General features: G+C 38.5%; 1 protein-coding gene across 1 annotated transcript in view; it reads right to left on the bottom strand.

The window, feature by feature from the left end:
* The window catches only part of MYBPC1 (myosin binding protein C, slow type), a 101,688-nt gene that overhangs the window by 29,752 nt on the left and 53,510 nt on the right, over positions 1-18,426 (bottom strand). The window contains exons 16-24 of the mRNA XM_008579693.1: positions 17,586-17,748; positions 16,514-16,620; positions 16,061-16,194; positions 8,624-8,783; positions 6,356-6,460; positions 5,362-5,550; positions 3,884-4,075; positions 1,832-1,894; positions 782-949 (exon numbers count right to left, since the gene is read on the bottom strand). Of these exons, the coding sequence (XP_008577915.1) occupies positions 782-949; positions 1,832-1,894; positions 3,884-4,075; positions 5,362-5,550; positions 6,356-6,460; positions 8,624-8,783; positions 16,061-16,194; positions 16,514-16,620; positions 17,586-17,748 (1,281 nt within the window). The remainder of the gene's footprint in view (positions 1-781; positions 950-1,831; positions 1,895-3,883; positions 4,076-5,361; positions 5,551-6,355; positions 6,461-8,623; positions 8,784-16,060; positions 16,195-16,513; positions 16,621-17,585; positions 17,749-18,426) is intronic.

The raw sequence follows: 18,426 nt of genomic DNA, 5'->3' as shown, positions 1-18,426 counted from the left end.
GGCAATGGGATCCGAACCCTCGGCGGGAGCGCCGCCGCACTCCCAAGCGGCACACTCTCCAGTGCGCCACCGGGCCGGCCCTCATCAGAAACATTTCTAAGGGGTGGAAAGCTATCAAGTCCATGGTGGTGAATACAAGTTTTCCAAAATTTGAATTTTTTCTTGAAAGCTCGAAGTTTTTCATTGACAAGTTGACAACAGACATTGTAAATTGTTTTACTTGAAGTGACAGGCCCATTCCATTCAGTTTCCAGAAAATGTCTGCCAATTAACTGTGAATGCATGTTGGTGAGGAAGAGAGGACAGGCAGCATGGTTCGGTGGCACTGACTTGATTCACACTACGGCACCAGCAGTTTTACTCACCTTCATTTTACACCATCAGTGCGGATGTCAAAACATTACAAAGACAAACAATGTGCTCATATTATATAAAAATGGTTTGACCTTGCAGACCCATTTGGGTAACACTGCTGCTGCAGAGATCGTATGTACTGCTGTGTCAACACTCTCTCCAGTGTCAATCGGCAGCTCAGCCAGAGTTGGCTCATGGAATCTAGTGAGGTTCACTAACCGGTTTTCAGAGTACCAAGTTCTAAACCAAAAACTGACGTCCCACACTGCCCAAAAAGAGCAGTTTTGTTCATTTCTAACTCCCAGGAGACGTGAATAAAATATCTAATGAGTGACAACAATAGGAGGGTTTGAGAAAGAAAGGGGTTTTAAAAAATAAAAGCAAACAGAGTAACCTGGAGACCACATCTTGAAAGCCTACCACCTACCTATGATCTCCTTCACGAGGATGGGCTGAGAGTAGTACTTGGGCTCGCTGGCACCCGCCTTATTCACAGCCTTCACTCGCACGAAGATCTTTGCATCCGTCGGCAGACCTGTGATGGTGAACTTGGTCTTGTCGATCAGCTCCGTGTTTGCAACTATCCAGTTCTCAGCTAAAACCCGTGAAAGAAAAAGGAAAGACAGAGGAACAGTGTTTAGTGAAAGAAATCATCCTGACCATTACAGTCAACTCCAAATTGGTGTTTGACTCACAATGAAATCATTTGGAGGGAAGATGACTTTGGCCTGTACTCAGACCACCTGAGTGGGCATTTTTCATATATTTAAATGAAAAGCAGCCTAAAGTGGCTAACATAAACAACAGGAAAAATAAACTATCAGATTCTGCTGTTTCCGAAAAGCCTATTCTGAATAAGAGTAAATGTCCCCAAGAATTTTCCAGCAATTGTATTCCAATTTGGTTTTATAATGACTTGATGTGATTATGATATTTAGCTATCTATATACATTAAGGTTCAGAAAAACGGAAAAGTGCTATTCTTGTGAATGACAGACATCGACCTTTATAGTCATATAATGTCTGGATTTTATCTTGGCTAACATTATTGTGAGATGTTATTATGAGCGTAGAGAATCTGATCACGTTCATTCACATTTATGAAGAAAAGAAGCTTATATCTACAAAGAGGAAACTCAGCTCATGAGCTGATAATCTCAAAACGAGCTGGCACAATCCCTTCCCACAAAATCTGATTTTGTTGTTGTTTTTGGTAGCTTTGTCCACAACTTCAAGAGAATTTAAACTCAGCATCCAGGGCTTACAAATATTTCAGCTTCTAAAATTTAGTATCCATTATGCCCACAGGAAAAAAGAAGGCTTAGATTCCTACATTATTAACTCACTGTCCCCTCCCCCCAACTCTAAGGGCTTTTTTGCATGTGGTTGGCAGGTGTACTTCATGCTTGGTCATGGGACATTCCCAGAAACATTATCATACAGTAGGAAAGTTTGAGAGCGTCGCGGAATACTTTACCTGGCAGATCACATAGATCACACGCATCCTCCCCATTTTCACCAGACTGTTTTGCTGATGTACCTTTGAGAATCCGTCATTAAAATTAATTAAAGACACCCACTTTCACACCAGAAAAATATCGTATCAGTAGTCAGCATTCTCTGTTAGTAAAGTATGCAAAGTATGCAAAGAGATTTGTCTTCAGAGCAGTGACGGAAGAGACCAAACACGTTATGGGGGTTCCTCAGGAGAGGCACAGGCTGCTCTGCACAGACTGTGGTTTTTGTCCTGAGGCACCTGCCACAGAGAAGAGGAGAAAAAAGAAAAGAGAAGAGGAGGAGAGAGGAGGCTGGGCACCTCCAGCCGTGAAAAGAAGAGATACAGAAGAACAAAGCAAGACCCCAAAGAAAAAGGAGGAAAGGTCCTGGAACCCACAGGGGAGCCGCGCACAGTGGAACAGTCTATCTTTGCTCTTTCCCTGCCACCCCAGCCTGGGAGGGTCCCTGCATGTCCCCAGGGTACATGGTACTCCCACGGTGGGTGGGACTCCCACGTCCGAGTCTGGGAGTGCAGGCATTTGTGATCAGGCCAGCTCTGTGTTACCAGGGCTCACGCTCTAAGTAGAAATGGAGACTGCCTCAGCAGTTCAGGAGGCAGCCCTGGTTGCCGTGACAATGAACTCTGTCAAGAAAACCAATTGAGCCTGCCTGGGTCCTTTCCTTCCATGTGGGTGGCTCACAGGGTGGTCTTGGGCATACCCCACTGGTTTGGGATGATTACTTTCCGTGCACCAGGAGAGGAACAGGTTTCCTCTGTCTTGTTCCAACCCTACCAGGAGTATCAAGAAGGGGCAGGAAGCCAGAATATACTGGCAGCTGGGAAGGGATGTGGCTGACAAAAATTACTTATGACTCTGAAAAAGAGATACATCTCTAAGTAAGTGATCTATTTGGGAGCTACTGTGTTTGTATTTTCATAGTCAAGAGATAATCGATAAGAAAGTGAAAATAGGAGACTGAGAAAATGTAGGAAAGAGTGAAGAATAAGGAAAGGAGAGAATTTCAAGAGAAAACAGGATGAAACAAGATCAGAGGGGAGTAAAAATAGACCATCTTTTCCCATTCAAACCACTGTAATTGGGGAAAACAGAAAGAAAATGGTGTCAGGGAAGGGGGAAGGAATATGTAAGTTATTTAATACATGAGGAGAATTCTGAAGAAAGAAAATAACTAGAGTGAAGGAAGAAAACGAAGAGTAAAATGCTGCAGGCATTAACAAAACAAAACAAAACCCAAACCAAGATAAAACAACACACGATCTTATAAAAGAAAGAAATCTCTTACAGAATAAAACCTGACATATGTCAAAGCATTAAACGCTACAGGAAATTAGTCTAGAAGACAACAGCCATTAAAAGAGAATGAAGAATAGGGCAGCCACATAAAGAAAATAAGAAAAGACTGCAAGAAGAAAGATACAGACGTTACAAAAGAACTTCCATAGAAAGCTAATTCCAAAACGTTATGTGGCAAAATCTAGACATAATAATGACTGTGTACATATACATATGTATACAGACATATACATATGTATCTACACAGGCCACACGCCAAAGTATGTAAAATACATTGCACTGTATTTTATCTAAGGTGGGTAACATCAAAATGACAGCCATCTATCATTTTGTTGTATCTTCTCACTTTTTAAACCTATCAGAAAGAAAAGAGTAAAGAATTTGCTCTGTTTCAGACATACACAAAAGGTTCGTGCTCAGCAGCCTCATTACGAAAATGACTGGGAAATGCTGCTGGCTGGGCAATATGGGAAACAGAGCGGCGTGCTCGTGCTTCTTTTCAATGGGGATGGGGGAATGGAATAGGAATGAAATATATTCTGAAGTGCTCAAGAATTTACTTGTATTAGCGACACTCCCCACCTCCCTGGCTGGGTTAACCCTGGGAACTTTCTTATGATGTCCCCACTGGTTTGGGTTAGTGGATTTCTAAGCCCTGCAAAAATCAAGCATAGTACTCTGTGGGTGGAGTGTGTGTAAAAAGAATTGAGCGATACCAGGAGGCTTTACACCCCTCTCCTCTTCTGCCCCCCCAGCCAGCGATGATCCAATCCGGGGGCCTGGGATTTCTTTTTCAGCAGTTTTCTCTCCATAGGAAGTTTCTTCTCCATGGTGGTTTTCCTCCTTCGGAGGCGCATTTGCATTCACATTCTGATCCCCCAAATGTGCTCTGGAGCTTCTTTCCTTCACTTGGAAGATCCATGATAAAGTTTAAGGTCCAAAGAGTTTGGTTAGAGGTTAAGTCTTGAGCTACTATTTGTGGGCTATGGACAAGCTTCCCTGCTGGACTGTTTACCTGCTCTCATCTAGAACAGAGCCTGAGTCCAGAGCTGGGGTGCTTTGATTCACCCCTTCTAAGAATGACAAGTAGGTAAACTAAGAAACACAACATGCTCTCGGTGAATTTCACATCTTTTTGGTTTTCAGGTACACTCTACCCATATTTTCTTGTGTCATTTCCTTGTCAAAACTATTTCTTATACCCTCTGGGATTTAACGTGGCTTTCTTTAAAACTAAGAGTTGTTCTTTTATTTCTTTTTAAAAATTAATTAATTAAGTTTTTAGATTTTAATTTCATTTTTTTTATCGGTTATGAATATTTCATGAGATACAGAGCTGGTTGTCACCCCTCATGTCCAAGATGTGAAGGCCAGATTCACACTGGCAGCTTGCCCATTACCACAAATTGTATTTGTACCCTGTGTCCCCCTCCCAATTATCCCCCACTCCCGCCCCCTCCCCCTGCCTGAATTCAAAGCCAGTTGCCTGGCTCTACCATTATTTATTTATTTATTTATTTTAAATATTTATTTATTTATTTATTGGTTATGAATATTTATGAGATACAGAGCTGGTTGTCACCCCTCATATCCAAGATGTGAAGGCCAGATTCACACTGGCAGCTTGCCCATTACCACAAATTGTGTATGTACCTTGTGTACCCGACCCAATTACTACTCCTCCCCTCCCCCTCCCCTTTTCCCCCCTCCTACTTCACTTTGTATCCCTTGGTATGTTCTTTCCCTCTGCAAGTCCAACATACCACTGTCGTCTTTCTTTCCTTCCTTCTTTCTTTCTTAGCTCCCACTTATGAGTGAGCACATGTGGTATTTATCTCTCTGTACTTTGCTTATTTCACTCAACATAAGCTTCTCCAAGCTCATCCATGTTGTTGCAAATGGGTGAATTTCACTCTTTTTTATGGCAGAGTAGTATTCCATGGTGTATATATACTACAGTTTCCTTATCCAATCATCCATTGATGGACATTTAGGTTGGTTCCATGTCTTGATCAACTCTACCAAAGCTGCTTTTTAATTTCTTAGACAGAAAATTGCCTCAACTCCCTCCAACCTCCTGCCCACCCCCTACTTTAAGAAGCCTCCAGCCCTGTCCCAGTTAGAGGTCAGAAGGAAAGCAGTCATAATCTGGGGCAATGATTCCCATGACAAAGACACATCTCTCTTGACTCACCCAAAGGAACAAAAGGCTTGGAGGGCATGCTGGGCTTGGAGATGCCCACGGCATTGACTGCAAAGATGCGGACCTCATAGGCCACGCCTTCAATCATCTTCTTGGGCTCAAAAGTTGTTTCTTTGCAGAGATCAAAATTCAGTCTCATCCACCTGGAGCTTTGTTTCTTTTTCCTCTCAATAAAGTATCCTGCAGGTACACAAAATGATAACAGGTTTTTCCTTGGCCTCCAAAATTAAACTCTGTCAGATATTAGAAGTTCTTAAAACTTTGCATGTTCTCTGTACTGTAAGGGTAATAGTCATATGTGTATGTATTTTTAACCCACCTTATCCCATCAGTTGTTTGAGAGAGATTATAGTGAATATTGATATTACCTAACACCATAATATATAGAAAAAAACGAATAAGAGGACTAGAAAAAATTATATTTTACTAGGAAGAGGAGAAAAATGGATCACAGATATGTAGGCAATTGCTACTAAACAAACAGCCACTATAGTTGAGCAATACAGACAGAGCCAATATAGTTGACTCTCAGTCCCAGTAATGAAGACAATGGAGAAATGACCAGTTTTGTGAGCCTCATTATTAGCAAGGAGAGAAAACTTTCGTGCCATAGGGGAAGCAAATTCTTCAAAGTATTTAACTCTAAAAGAAATTTTTTCATAGACATAACCCTATGGAACAAGACATTTGCTGAGTAAAACAGTGTAAGTTAGACTTATAGTTGTTTTAAAATTAGATATTGAGTATAAATGTCAAACAAAAAAAGAGAAGAGGCAATCAGATGATATTCATCAGAGCCATTTAAATCTCAAGTAGTTACAGAGCATCCTAAAATATGCATATTTCGAGTCGAATGAATATTTAAAGTCACAGCATATTAAGATTTTTTCTAAATGCAATAATTTTTAATGTACTCTGTATTAATAGGCATAAAGAGTACACCAACTGCACTCACTGGTGCACAGACTGACCAACATGCAGTTACCTAAGATTGGAGACCCTCCATCATAGACAGGAGGCTCCCAATTCATGATACACCAATCATCTCCCACATCCGTCACGTTCGGTGCCACTGGAGGGTCGGGGATGTCTGTAGCAGACAGAAAATAGGACAGAATAAAATAAAATAAGGAAGAGAGAGTGCAAAGAAAAATGTTAATGGAAAAATATGTTGTTTGTTTTAAAATTTATTGAAACATTGCACATATTTATGGGGTACAGAGTTACATTTCAATACATGTATTCAATATGTGAAGATCTATTCAGGGTAATTAGCATATTCATCATTGCAAAACGTAATCATTTCTTTGTGCTGTGCACATTTGATCTCCTCTCTTCTAGCCATTTGGTAACATGCAGTAAATCATTGATAATTATGGATTCCTGGGTTGACTGTACATCAATAGGACTTATTTTTCCTGTCTAGCTGTAATTTTATGTCCATTAATCAGCCTCTCACTTTCCCCCTCCCCTTTCCCATCTCTAGTAACCACAGTTCTTCTCTATCCTTTTAACAGTTCAACTTATTATTATTATTATTTATTGTTTGTTGTGTTTTGTTCTGTTTTTAGCTTTGACATATAAGTGAGAACATGCGGTATTTCTCTTTCTGTACTTGGTTTATTTCTCTTAACATAATTTTCTCCAAACTCATCCATGTTGCTGAAAATGGCAGAATTTCATTCTTTTTTATGGCTGAGTAGTATTCCATTGTGTATAAGTGCCACATTTTCTTTATCTAATCATCTGTTTATGGACATTTACGTTGGTTCCATATCTTGACTATTGTGAACAGAGCTGTGATAAACATGGGAGAGCAGGTATCCCTTTGACATGGTGCTTTCCATTCCTTTGGGTATATACCCAGTAGTGGGATTACTGGGTCATATGGCAGTTCTATCTGTAGTTGTTGGAGAAACCTCCATACTGTTTTCCGTAATGGCTGTGCTAATTCACAATCCCACCAACAATGTATAAGTGTTCGCCTTTCTCCACGTCATTGCCAGCATTTGTTACTCTCTGTCTTTTTGATAATACCCAAGATAACTGGGGTGAGATGATATCTCAAGGTGGTTTTGATTTGCATTTCTCTGATGATTAGTGATATTGAACATTTTTTTCATGTAGCTGTTGGCCATTTGTATGTCTTCTTTTGAGAAATGTCTATTTAGCTCCCCTGCCCATTTTTCAATTGGGTTTTTTTTTTTTTTTTTAACTATTGAGTTGTTTGAATTCCTTGTATATTCTGGATATTAGCTTCTTGTTGGATGTTTTTGGGTAATCATCATACAAACTTATTTCTGAGTACTTTTCCATGTTTACTGAAATGCACTTAGTAACTAATTTGGGCAAAAAGTCATGCTAAATATAGGATAATGGAAGGCAAGTCCAATAAAAATTAAAATAATGATGTTTCAAAATCCCTTAAGCTAGTGTCACAACATTAGAGAATAAGCCCCACATGGAACCCAAGACTCTTGTTCTTTACTTTGAAAATGGTAACTAATTATTGTCTAAATGTCGGACGTGATTGTTGTTGCCATTGTTTAACTACAAAGTGAACTTCCAGCAGAAGTGAATCAAGGACTAATTGTTGTAAATTTTACATCAGTTGAAAGATTCAAGATGCTGACTGGTAGAAATCCAAGCCAGAAATGGCAAGTCACCATGTCTTGTGAATAAAGTTCGGTGCCTGATAAAGTGACCTCACTTTTTGAAATATGTCACTTTGGGGAAAACTGAAGTGGAGAGAGGAGATCACATGGCCGTGGACCACTAATAATCTGCTAGACTCATTTTACTTGGTTTCAGGCTTAGGAAAAATGCCCTTAGTTGTCTAACGACCAAGGCAGATCTTACTCCTCTACAATGATTGTGATGATGTGAGAGATTATTTAGCAATCATGTTTCAGTGATGTTTAAAGGGCACCAACATGACTGTGGAGCACTAATGACCAGCAACCCCAAATGGCTGACCTTAGCTACTCATTCCTCCAGTGAGAAGCGCTCTAGGCAAGGGAAAAGAAGATAAAAGAAAGGGAATGGAATGAAAGAGAAGAAAAGAGAAGGAAGGAAAAAAGAAGTGGCAGAGGTAGAAAAAGAGAGACAGTGATTTATAAAATCTAGCTATACTGTGTTTCTCTTTTATTGGCTTCCCCGAAAAGCTGAGACAACCAACAGGTGGAAAAATCTACTCTGGATCTAGAGAGACATGTCAGCTTGATTCCAGAAGATTGTTTCCCAGAGGACTCACCCACAACTTTAATCTTGATGCTTGCATGAGCTTCTCCAGCTTCATTTTTCAGATGTATGTGGTAAACTCCAGAGTCGTCTCTTTCAGCAATATCAATGACCAGAGTGCTGCTATCAGGGTAGGATTCTGCTCTTATCCGGCCGCTGCCCTCCATAATAGCCTAAGAAGGAAAGAAACAAAATGTGGCAGGACCCACATGACAACAAGTGCTACTTCAGCGTGCCTTATAACCTGAGCTAGATGTGGGTGTCAATGCCTGAAATGTATTTTCTCAATTTGATTCTCCCCCAACTCTAAAGGTAATATGCCATTTTACACATGAGAAAACTGAGACTTAACTTGCTCAAGGCCACACAGCTAAGAAGCAGCAGAAGTGGGACTTGACTCCAAAGCCTACTAACCACCAATTCTCCCAAGAAAAACTTGGAGAATTGAAAATAGAAGTACAAAATTGTCATTCTAGGAGAGGAATCGCTTCTTGTATCAAATTTAATACTCAGATTCATATCAGAAACCAAATAATGATTTGTTCACTTCCTTAGTTGTCTAAGGAAAATTTAAAAATACTGAAAAGGATTAAAGAAGGCTGCAAGGCCAAATTTCCATTTATGGTGTTAAACACTGATTTTTTTCTTCCAGTAAGGACATGGAAGAATAAACATCTAATACCCAAAGTAAAGACAGAGTCAGACTGAGCCTCCTATTATATTTTCTTTCTTTTGTTTTCTTCTTCTTCTATTTTTTGCTTCTTCCCTTCTTTCTCAAACCTGAAATTTAAAGCAGCACTACATTTTTCTGATTCTAAGTCATGTCTTCTTTATGATAATAGCCAGTATACAATGAGGAAAAACAGAGGTCAAAGTAATTTAGAAACTGGGTGATTTCGGGCAGGCCCGGTGGCGCACTGGAGAGTGCGCCGCTTGGGAGCGCGGCGGCACTCCCGCCGAGTGTTCGGATCCCATGTGGAGACCGGTTCCCGCTCACTGGTTGAGCGCAGTGCAGGCGTGACACCGAGGGTTGTGATCCCGTTACCGATCAGTAAAAAAGATAAAAAGGAAAAAAAAAAAAACAAGAAACTGGGTGATTTGCCATGAACTATTAAGTTAACTCTCAAGTCTTTTGTGTCTGGGTTAGGTCTCATGAGTCTTCGATAATTTAAGATTGTGACAACAGTAATAATACTAGAAATAATTTTTATTATTCTTTAATTTTATAATACAAGAAAATTTCTTCATATTAGCTAAATTCTAATTTAAGATTATAAAAGATGTTCTGCTTCTTTTTAATGTGAAAAGAAAAATGTTTATTTGGGATAGTGTTATATTATCCTCTTCAGTTTTCTATATTCTGTATGTTTGTTTGCTTGTTGTGCTATAATTTACATAGAGTACAATTCACACTTCATAGATATACGGTTCCCACCAGCGATGTATAAGAGTTTAGTTGTTCCATATCCTTGCCAGCATTTGATATTGTCAATTTTTAAAGTGTTTTTTAAAAAATAACTTTTTAAAAATATTCTTTTTTTGTCTACCTTCTTTCACTGAGCACAATTATTTTGAGATTAATCCATATTCTTGTGTATATCAGTAATTCATTCCTTTTTATTGTTGAGTAGTAGTCCAACGTATGAATATACTACAATTTGTTCATCCATTCACCTGTTTACAGACATTTTGGTTCTTTTCAGCTTTTGGATATTACAAATAAAGCTACTATGAACATTTGTTCTAGTAGATTTTTTTTTGTCAATTACACTCGATTTTCTATATTGATAATGATGTTACCTCGAGCTGGCTGGTTAGTTCACTTGATTAGAGCACAGTGCTGATAACACCAAGGTCAGGGGTTTGGATCCCTGTACCAGCCAGCTGCCAAAATAAAACAAAACAAAACAAAACAACAACCCCCCCCCAAATACATGTATATAGATAATTATGTCCTCTACAATGAAGATAGTTTTACTTGTTTTTTTTTCCAATATGGAGGTCTTTTATTTCTTTTTCTTGCCTGATTGCCCTGGCTAGTAGCTCAAGTACAATGCTGAATAGAAATGGTGAGAGTGGACATCTTCTCTCTCTTGTTCCCAGTCCTAGGGGGAAAGCATTCAGTCATTCATTATTAAGTAGCATGATAGTTGTAGGGTTTTCATGGATGTTTTTTGTCATGCTGAGGAAATTTCTTTTACTTCCTAATTTGTTGAGAGATTTTGTTAGAAATGGATGTTGGATTTTGTCAAATGTTTTTGCTGTGTCTATTGAGATGATGGCATTTTTTTTTTACTTTGTTAATATCATGAATTGTATTAATTGATTTTCAAATGTTAAACCAACTTTCACATTCCTGGAATAAATCCCACTTTGTCATGATATATTATTCTTTTTATATATTGTTGGATTTGATTTGCTAAATTTTGTTTAGAACATTTTCATCTATGTTTATGAGTGACACTGGTTTGTAGTTTTCTCTTCTTGTAATGTCTTTGTCTGGTTTTACAATAAGAGTAATACTGGCCTTAAAGAATGAGTTGAGAAATATTCCTAATCCCTCTTCTTCAATTTTCTCAGAGTTTATGTAGAATTGGTATTATTTATTTCTTAAATGATCATTAGAACACTCCAGTAAAGCCATCTGGACCCGGAGTTTTCTCTGCAAAAGGTTTTTTTTTTTTTTTTTAAAGATGACTGGTAAGGGGATCTTAACCCTTGATTTGGTGTTGTCAGCACCACGGTCAGCCAGTGAGCGAACCGGCCATCCCTATATGGGATCCGAACCCGGGGCCTTTGTGTTATCAGCACCACACTCTCCCGAGTGAGCCACCAGGCCGGCCCTGCAAAAGGTTTTTAACTACAAGTTCCACTTCTTTAATAGATTTAGGGCAATTCAGTACTGATTTAGTAACATTCCACAAATCTGATATTTGGTGCATTCATAAACATATTCTAATTTATCTTGTGATGTCTTCTTTGATCCATAAGTTACTTAGAAATGTCTTATTTAGTTTCCAAATATTTGGGAATTTTCCAGATATCTTTCTATTATTAATTTCTAACTAATTCCATTTTGATTAGAAAACATACCTTGCATGACTTGAATCCTTTTACGTTATTGAGAATTATTTATGGCCCAAAATATGATCTATCTTGGTAAATGTTCCACGTGCACTTAAAAATCATGCCCATTCTGCTTTGTGCAGTGGGGTGTTCTATGAATGTTAATCAATTCAAGATGGTTGACAGTATTGTTCAAATTTTCTATAACCTTACTGATTTCCTGTCTTGTTCTATCAATCATTGAGAGAAGAGTATTGAAATCTCTAATTTATCTATTTATCCTTGCAATTCTATCATTTTTCTATTTGTTTTCAACTTTTCTCATCTGTTCTTTGTGTCTCTTTTTCTGCCTTCTTTTGCATTGATTAAATATTTTTATGATTCCATTTTATTTCTTTTCTGGTTTATTAGCAAGAACTCTGTTTTGTTATTTTAGGCTTTTTTAAGGGTTTATAGTATACATATTGTACTTTTCATGATCTACCTTTAAGTGATATTATGATACTCATACTTCACATATAGTAGAAGAAACTTACAACAGCACACTTCTTCCATTTTACTCTTCCCAATTCTTCTTTTTCTGTCCTTCTGATCTTCTTCTTTTGTTGTCATAAATTTTTTTCTGCATTTTTTAGTTTTAATTGAGCTTTTTATGTGATTCCATATTTCTCTTTTCTTAGCATATTAATTATAGCTCTTTTTTTTTTACTTTTTCAAAATACATTTACAACTAAATGACCACTTTCACATAACACTACCACTTCACATGTAGTGCAAGGACCTTATAATAACAAAATGTCCCTAATTTCTCTCTCACATTCCTTGTGTCATTGAAACCATTCATTTCACTAATATATAAGCATATGTAAATCTAAATATATAAGCATACATAATTGAATACATTGTTGAATACATAATTGAATACATAGCTATTATTACTTTTAAAACTGTTATCTGAAAATAAGAAATATGTTTTAAAATTTTACCTTCCTTTATTCATTCTCTGATACTCTTCCTTTTTTATGTGATCTGAGTTTCTGACCTATATTATTTTCCCTCTCTCTGAAGAACATCTTTTAACATTTCTTGCCAGACAGATACACTGGTGACAAATTCCCTCAATTTTCGTATGTATGAGAAAGAATTTATTTCTCCTTAATTTTTGAAGGAACTTTAACAGAGTACAGAATTCTAGGTTGTTGGGTTTTTTTCTCCCAACTCTTCTTGCTTGTTGCATGGTTTCTGAGGAGAAGTCAGATTTCATTCGTATCATTGCTCCTCTGAAGGTAAGACCCCTCCACTCCCCAGCTTATTTCAGGATTTTTTTTTTCTTTTTCTTTCGTTTTATGAAGTTTGAATATGATGTACCTAGGTGTAGTTTTTTTTGGAACTTATCCCGCTTGGTGCTCTCTGAGCTTTCTTGATCTGTGGTTTGGTTCCTGACATGACTTTGGGGAAATTCTGTCATTATTGCTTCAAATGTTGCTTCTCTTTCTTTCTCTCCTTCTTCTCTTCTGGTATTCCCATTATGCATATGTCACACGTTTTGTAGTTGTCCATTGTTCTTGGATATTTTGATTTTTTTTTTTTTTTGCTTTACAGTTTTGGAAGTTTCTATTTTCATATCTTCAAGCTCAAATATTCTTTCCTCAGCTGTGTCCTGTCTACTAGTGAACCATCAAAGGCATTCTTCATTTCTCTTGCAGTGTTTTTGATCTCTAGCATTTCTTTTTGATTGTTGCTTAGAGTTCCCATCTCTCTGCTTGAACATTATTCATCTGTTCTTGCATGTTGTCAACTTTTCCATTAAAGCCCATGGCATAGTAATCATAGCTTTACAAAGTTTCTGGTCTGATAGTTCCAACATTTCTGCCATATCTAACCAGGTTCCGATGCTTGCTCAGTCTCTTCAAACTATGGGTTTTTTCTGTTTTTTGCCTTTTAGTAGGGCTTGTAATTTTTTGTTGAAAAATGGACATTATGCACTGGGTAAAGAAACCACAGTAAATAGCCCTTATTAATGTAGTGGTAAGGTGTTACAGGGGAGGAAGCATTCTATAATCCTATGATTAGGTATCAATCTTTTGGTAAGCTTGTACCCCTGGACTGTGAACTTCAGTAGTGCTTCTCAATACCCACCTTCCTTACGTAGGACAGGATGGCTTAATGGGGCTAGATCTGGGTATTTCCTTCCCAATCTACTTAGGTTCTGATAAGACTTCAGCAGATTAAGTTCTGATAAAATATTTTCTCCTGAAGGCAGGCCTTGTTAAGAAGAATAGAATGCTCTGGCATGTTTCAAATTGTTCTCTTTACCTCTACCCCTGTCAGAAGCATAAGGGGATTTTTCTTTAAGGGGATATACTTAAAATAACTATTTTCATGTCCTTGACTGCTAATTCTAATATACATGTGAGATCTGGGTTGCTTTCAATTGACTTCTCTCCTCATTTTGGATTGTGTTTCCCTGCTTATTTCTCTGCTGTAATTGGATGGCAGGTATTGCAGATTTTACCTTGTGGGATGCTTGATGTTTTCATGTTCCTATATAAGTATTAAAATTTGATATGGAATGCAATTAAGTTACTTGGACATTGAATCTTTTAGGGCTTGTTTTATGACGTTAGGCAGGTCCAGAGCAGAGCCCAGCCTAGAGTTAATTATTCCCACAACTGAGGCAAGACCTTTCTCAGTACTCTACTCAATACACTGTGAATTATGAGGTTTTCAAGACTGGCTGGGGGAACAGGCACTATTCCTGGCCTTTTATGAGTGCTAGTCCCCTTCCCTTTAATGCTCTCAGATGGTTCTTTCCCCAGTCTTAGGTAGTTTCCTCACAAGTGTGCACTTATTTTGCCAAATTCTTGAGAGGGATCCTCTGCAGAGCTCCAGAGCTCTGTCTGTGCAGCTCTGTCCTCCAGTCCGTGTCGTGTGAACTCAAGCTGCCTTGCACTCCTTGTATGAAGGGAGTCCTACACTCAGGCTCTGTCCATGTTTCTCTTCCTGTACCACTACCTGGAAACTCTCTTAAGGCAGAAAGCTAGTGCAATTGTAGGCCTCACTTCATCTGTTTACCATATTTCAGAGTCACTGTCTTCCACTATCTGAAGTCTAGTGTCTTGAAAATCATTGTTCATATATTTTGTCAGACTGGGGAGTTATTCCATATGAGTGGGTAAATCTGATTCCTGTTACTCAGTTCTGGTAGGAAGTAGAAATTTCAGGTTCTTCTTTTTAAATGTAATACTTTTTTTTTTGTAGGAGCCACAGGGTCACACTTGAGCTGGTACTACTCTGCCACTCCAACCTTACCTACTTGCCTCCTCCTTGGGCACTCTGCCCCAGCCACGCTGGCTTTTCTCCTGTTCCTCCAACACACCAGGCTCATTCTCTCCCCTTGGCCTTTGCACTTGCATTGCCTCCTCCTGGAACTCTCTTCCCTTCGATCTTCACATAAATAGTTCCTGTTGTCATTCACAGAGGCTGCCAGTGACTATGCAGCCACTTGCTACCACGTCATTCTCTTTTATTATCTTCGTAGTACTTATTACTATCCAAAGTGATTTTGTCCATTTATTTGTTTAATAACTCACTGTCTATTTCTGTTCCATCTTCCTCCCTGATGGAGTTTGGATGTATTGTCCTCCCAGAACTCATGTGGAAATTTGATCCCCAATGTGGCAGTGTTGGAAACTAATTAAGTCATGGGGGTGGATCCCTCATCGGAGTTTGGAGGTATTGTCCTCCCAGAACTCATGTGGAAATTTGATCCCCAATGTGGCAGTGTTGGAAACTAATTAAGTCATGGGGGTGGATCCCTCATGAATGGATTAATGCTCTCCCTGGGGGAGGAGGAATTAATGAGTTCTCACTCTGTTAGTTCCCATGAGAGCTGGTTGTTTAAAAGACCATGGCACCCCCCCTTCTCTCTCTTGCTTCCTTTCACCATGTGATCTGCTTGTACCCACTGGCTACCTGCCACTTTGCACCATGAGTAGAAGCAGCCTGAGGTTCGTGCCAGGTGCAGCTGTCCCAGAATCGTAAGCCAAATAAACCTATGTTCTTTATAAACTACCCAGTCTCAGGTATTTCTGTCATAGCAACACAAAATGGACTAATACTCCCCCCAACACATATTAGAATGAAAGATGGAACCTTGTTCACTGCTCATAAAAGCTTGCTTGGCCACATAGTAGGTAGGCAGAAATATGAAAAATAAATAAATGATCATCAGATTTGTTTAAAAATGTCATCTTTCTTTCTCAAAGGAATTACATCTGTACTGCACTCCTGTGCATTTATTTGTCTTTTTCCTTCATCTAACTAATGGAGGGTAAGGGGTAGGGTAGGCAATATGTGTGTGTGTGTGTGGTGTGGAACAAACCTTATCTGCTCGGCTCCAAAGGGCTTTAGGAGGTGGTTCTCCAGACACAGGGATCTCAAGACGAAGCTTGTTTCCTGCAATCACTGTTACTGTATTGTCAGCATCAAGACCGTCCAGGTTGATCTTAGGAGGATCTGGAATATTAAGCATGCTCTTCGTTATTAGACAGTTATTTCTAAGAATATTTGGGCTAGTGCTTAGCTAGTACGTTGGTGGTAACCAATATTTTATCTGGCCGAAAAGAATGTAAGAGGGGTCCAGGTATTTGGTGCCAGGCACCCTGCAAAACTGTTTCATCCTAAGTCTTAAGAATCAACTATTTATGATTAGTGATTAATCTCAATTGATGTATTTTTTCTTTAAATATCACACCATTTTGAATATATTATAACTCTATGGTAAACAAAAACAAACAAGAACACAACTATATAATGATGTATTTTATCTACTCACCAATAACATGAACTTTGGCAGGCAAAGTAACAGAGTAGGCATCTGGTGCGAATACGTAATCACCCTCATCTTCAATGAGAGCATTGGCTATCACTAATTTGTGGATTCTAAGGAAACAAGGGAAACGTATTTCTGACTGCAAAAATTTGGATAATATATGACGCAAACTTAAAAGACACCTGGCATTTATCTGATTAACTTATTTAGTACAGGTGAGTGAGAAAGAGAGAGAGGAGGGAGAATGTGAAACTTAATTATCCTATTAATTGATTCTAATCAAATCTCTATTTTGGACCATATGAAATTACCTCTATAAATACAACCTGCTTATTATGTATGCAAGTCCATTATTCCCTTTTTTGTCTCATAGCTCTAAAAAGGCTAAAATAGAACATTTCAATAATGCTACACCTTAAGATTCAAGAAATTACCAAGAATAATCTTGACTTTGGCTTTACATGCCAAACCCTGACAGAAATAGTGTTAACTTTCTAGGGATCATGAACCAATGAACATCTGATGGACACCATGGATCTTCTCTCTGTAGAAAGTATGTATTTTTGTACACACAGAATCCTCTCACAATTTTGGAGGATTTATGGGGCCCTCCCAAAGTCCATTCAGGATCTCCAAAGAGTCCATGGATCCAAGGGTAAAACCCTTGCCTTAGATCTTTGCTAGATTCTAGGATATTATGCCACTCCCCCAAAAAATGTTGTGGGAAAGTCATGTGACACTTATTGGTTAGGGACAGTTAATCCCATTGACAAGGTTCTCAACTAGAATTCAGTATCATTTTTCTAACCTCATGTTTAGATGAAAAGAAAAAAAATTAATCAAATGGGTTTTGAAAAAATGAAGTACCATTGTGAGGTGCAAATACAGGATGGCCAGTAGTATATGAGGTACAACAGAGAAATCATACATTCTTGCTAGTTAGAAGCAAAGAATGAGAAATAGATCATCTCCCTAAGGCTGATGTCCAAGAACACTCACCAAATATATTATTTAGAAAGTGGAGAAAGTGGAGATGGGGACCAGCCTTCACCTGTGGGTCACCTCGCTTGCTTACCTTCCTTTGTGAACCACCTTTAGACGGTCACTCTCCTGAACAGGTAGGCCATTTTTAGTCCATTTTCCTGGTATGTTTTCAGAGATTTCACATTTCAAGCAAATTTCTTTTCCAAGATGTACAGTCTGATCAGTCAGAGGTGTCAAAATCTTCAGAGGTTTCACTGTAGGAAGAGTAGACCATCATAAATGCCAACCCCAAACTCCAGGCAGGCCAAGATGGTGGCATTTCACAATGATAGTCAGTTCTGCTGTAACACTTGTTTTGAAAATGATAATTCGTTCCAATGAAATTGATATATTAGGGGACAATTGGAGCGTAACACCAATTTCACATTTGATCATGCATGACTTCATTCTTGACAAACTAGATGCATGCAGAAAACTGCACCCAGCCGAACTGAGCCAAATAGGAATGCACAAAATGCACATATGTATACCTCAAACACTTATCAGCTATCTCAGTTTACCTGTGTGATATAAGCTATACCCATTCACATCTGAAGTTACAACTATCTGTCCAACTTCAAATAATCCACCTTCTACTACTCCACAGTAGTTCACAAGCTACACTTCCACAGCAAATTTCAGGTCTTTTTCAAGTGCCATATTTATTGTATTACTCTGTTTATTAACCATTTAACATGTGTAAAATTGTGCTACTGTTTTTTATTAGGTTCTCATATTTTTTTAATGTGTTGCTGAAAAAATTCTTGAGCATCATGCCCATTTTCCCATTTCCCCTATAAACCCTGTGGGTTTTTTTTTTCCTTTTTCTGTGTCCGGCAACGGATCGCAACCCTCAGTGTCGCCCCCGTACTGGACCGGGACCAGCAACGGGA

This window comes from Galeopterus variegatus, unplaced genomic scaffold (genome assembly GCF_000696425.1).
Source record: "Galeopterus variegatus unplaced genomic scaffold, G_variegatus-3.0.2 Scaffold1942, whole genome shotgun sequence".
Classification (NCBI taxonomy): domain Eukaryota; kingdom Metazoa; phylum Chordata; class Mammalia; order Dermoptera; family Cynocephalidae; genus Galeopterus; species Galeopterus variegatus.
This window is presented reverse-complemented; position numbering and strand designations above follow the sequence as displayed.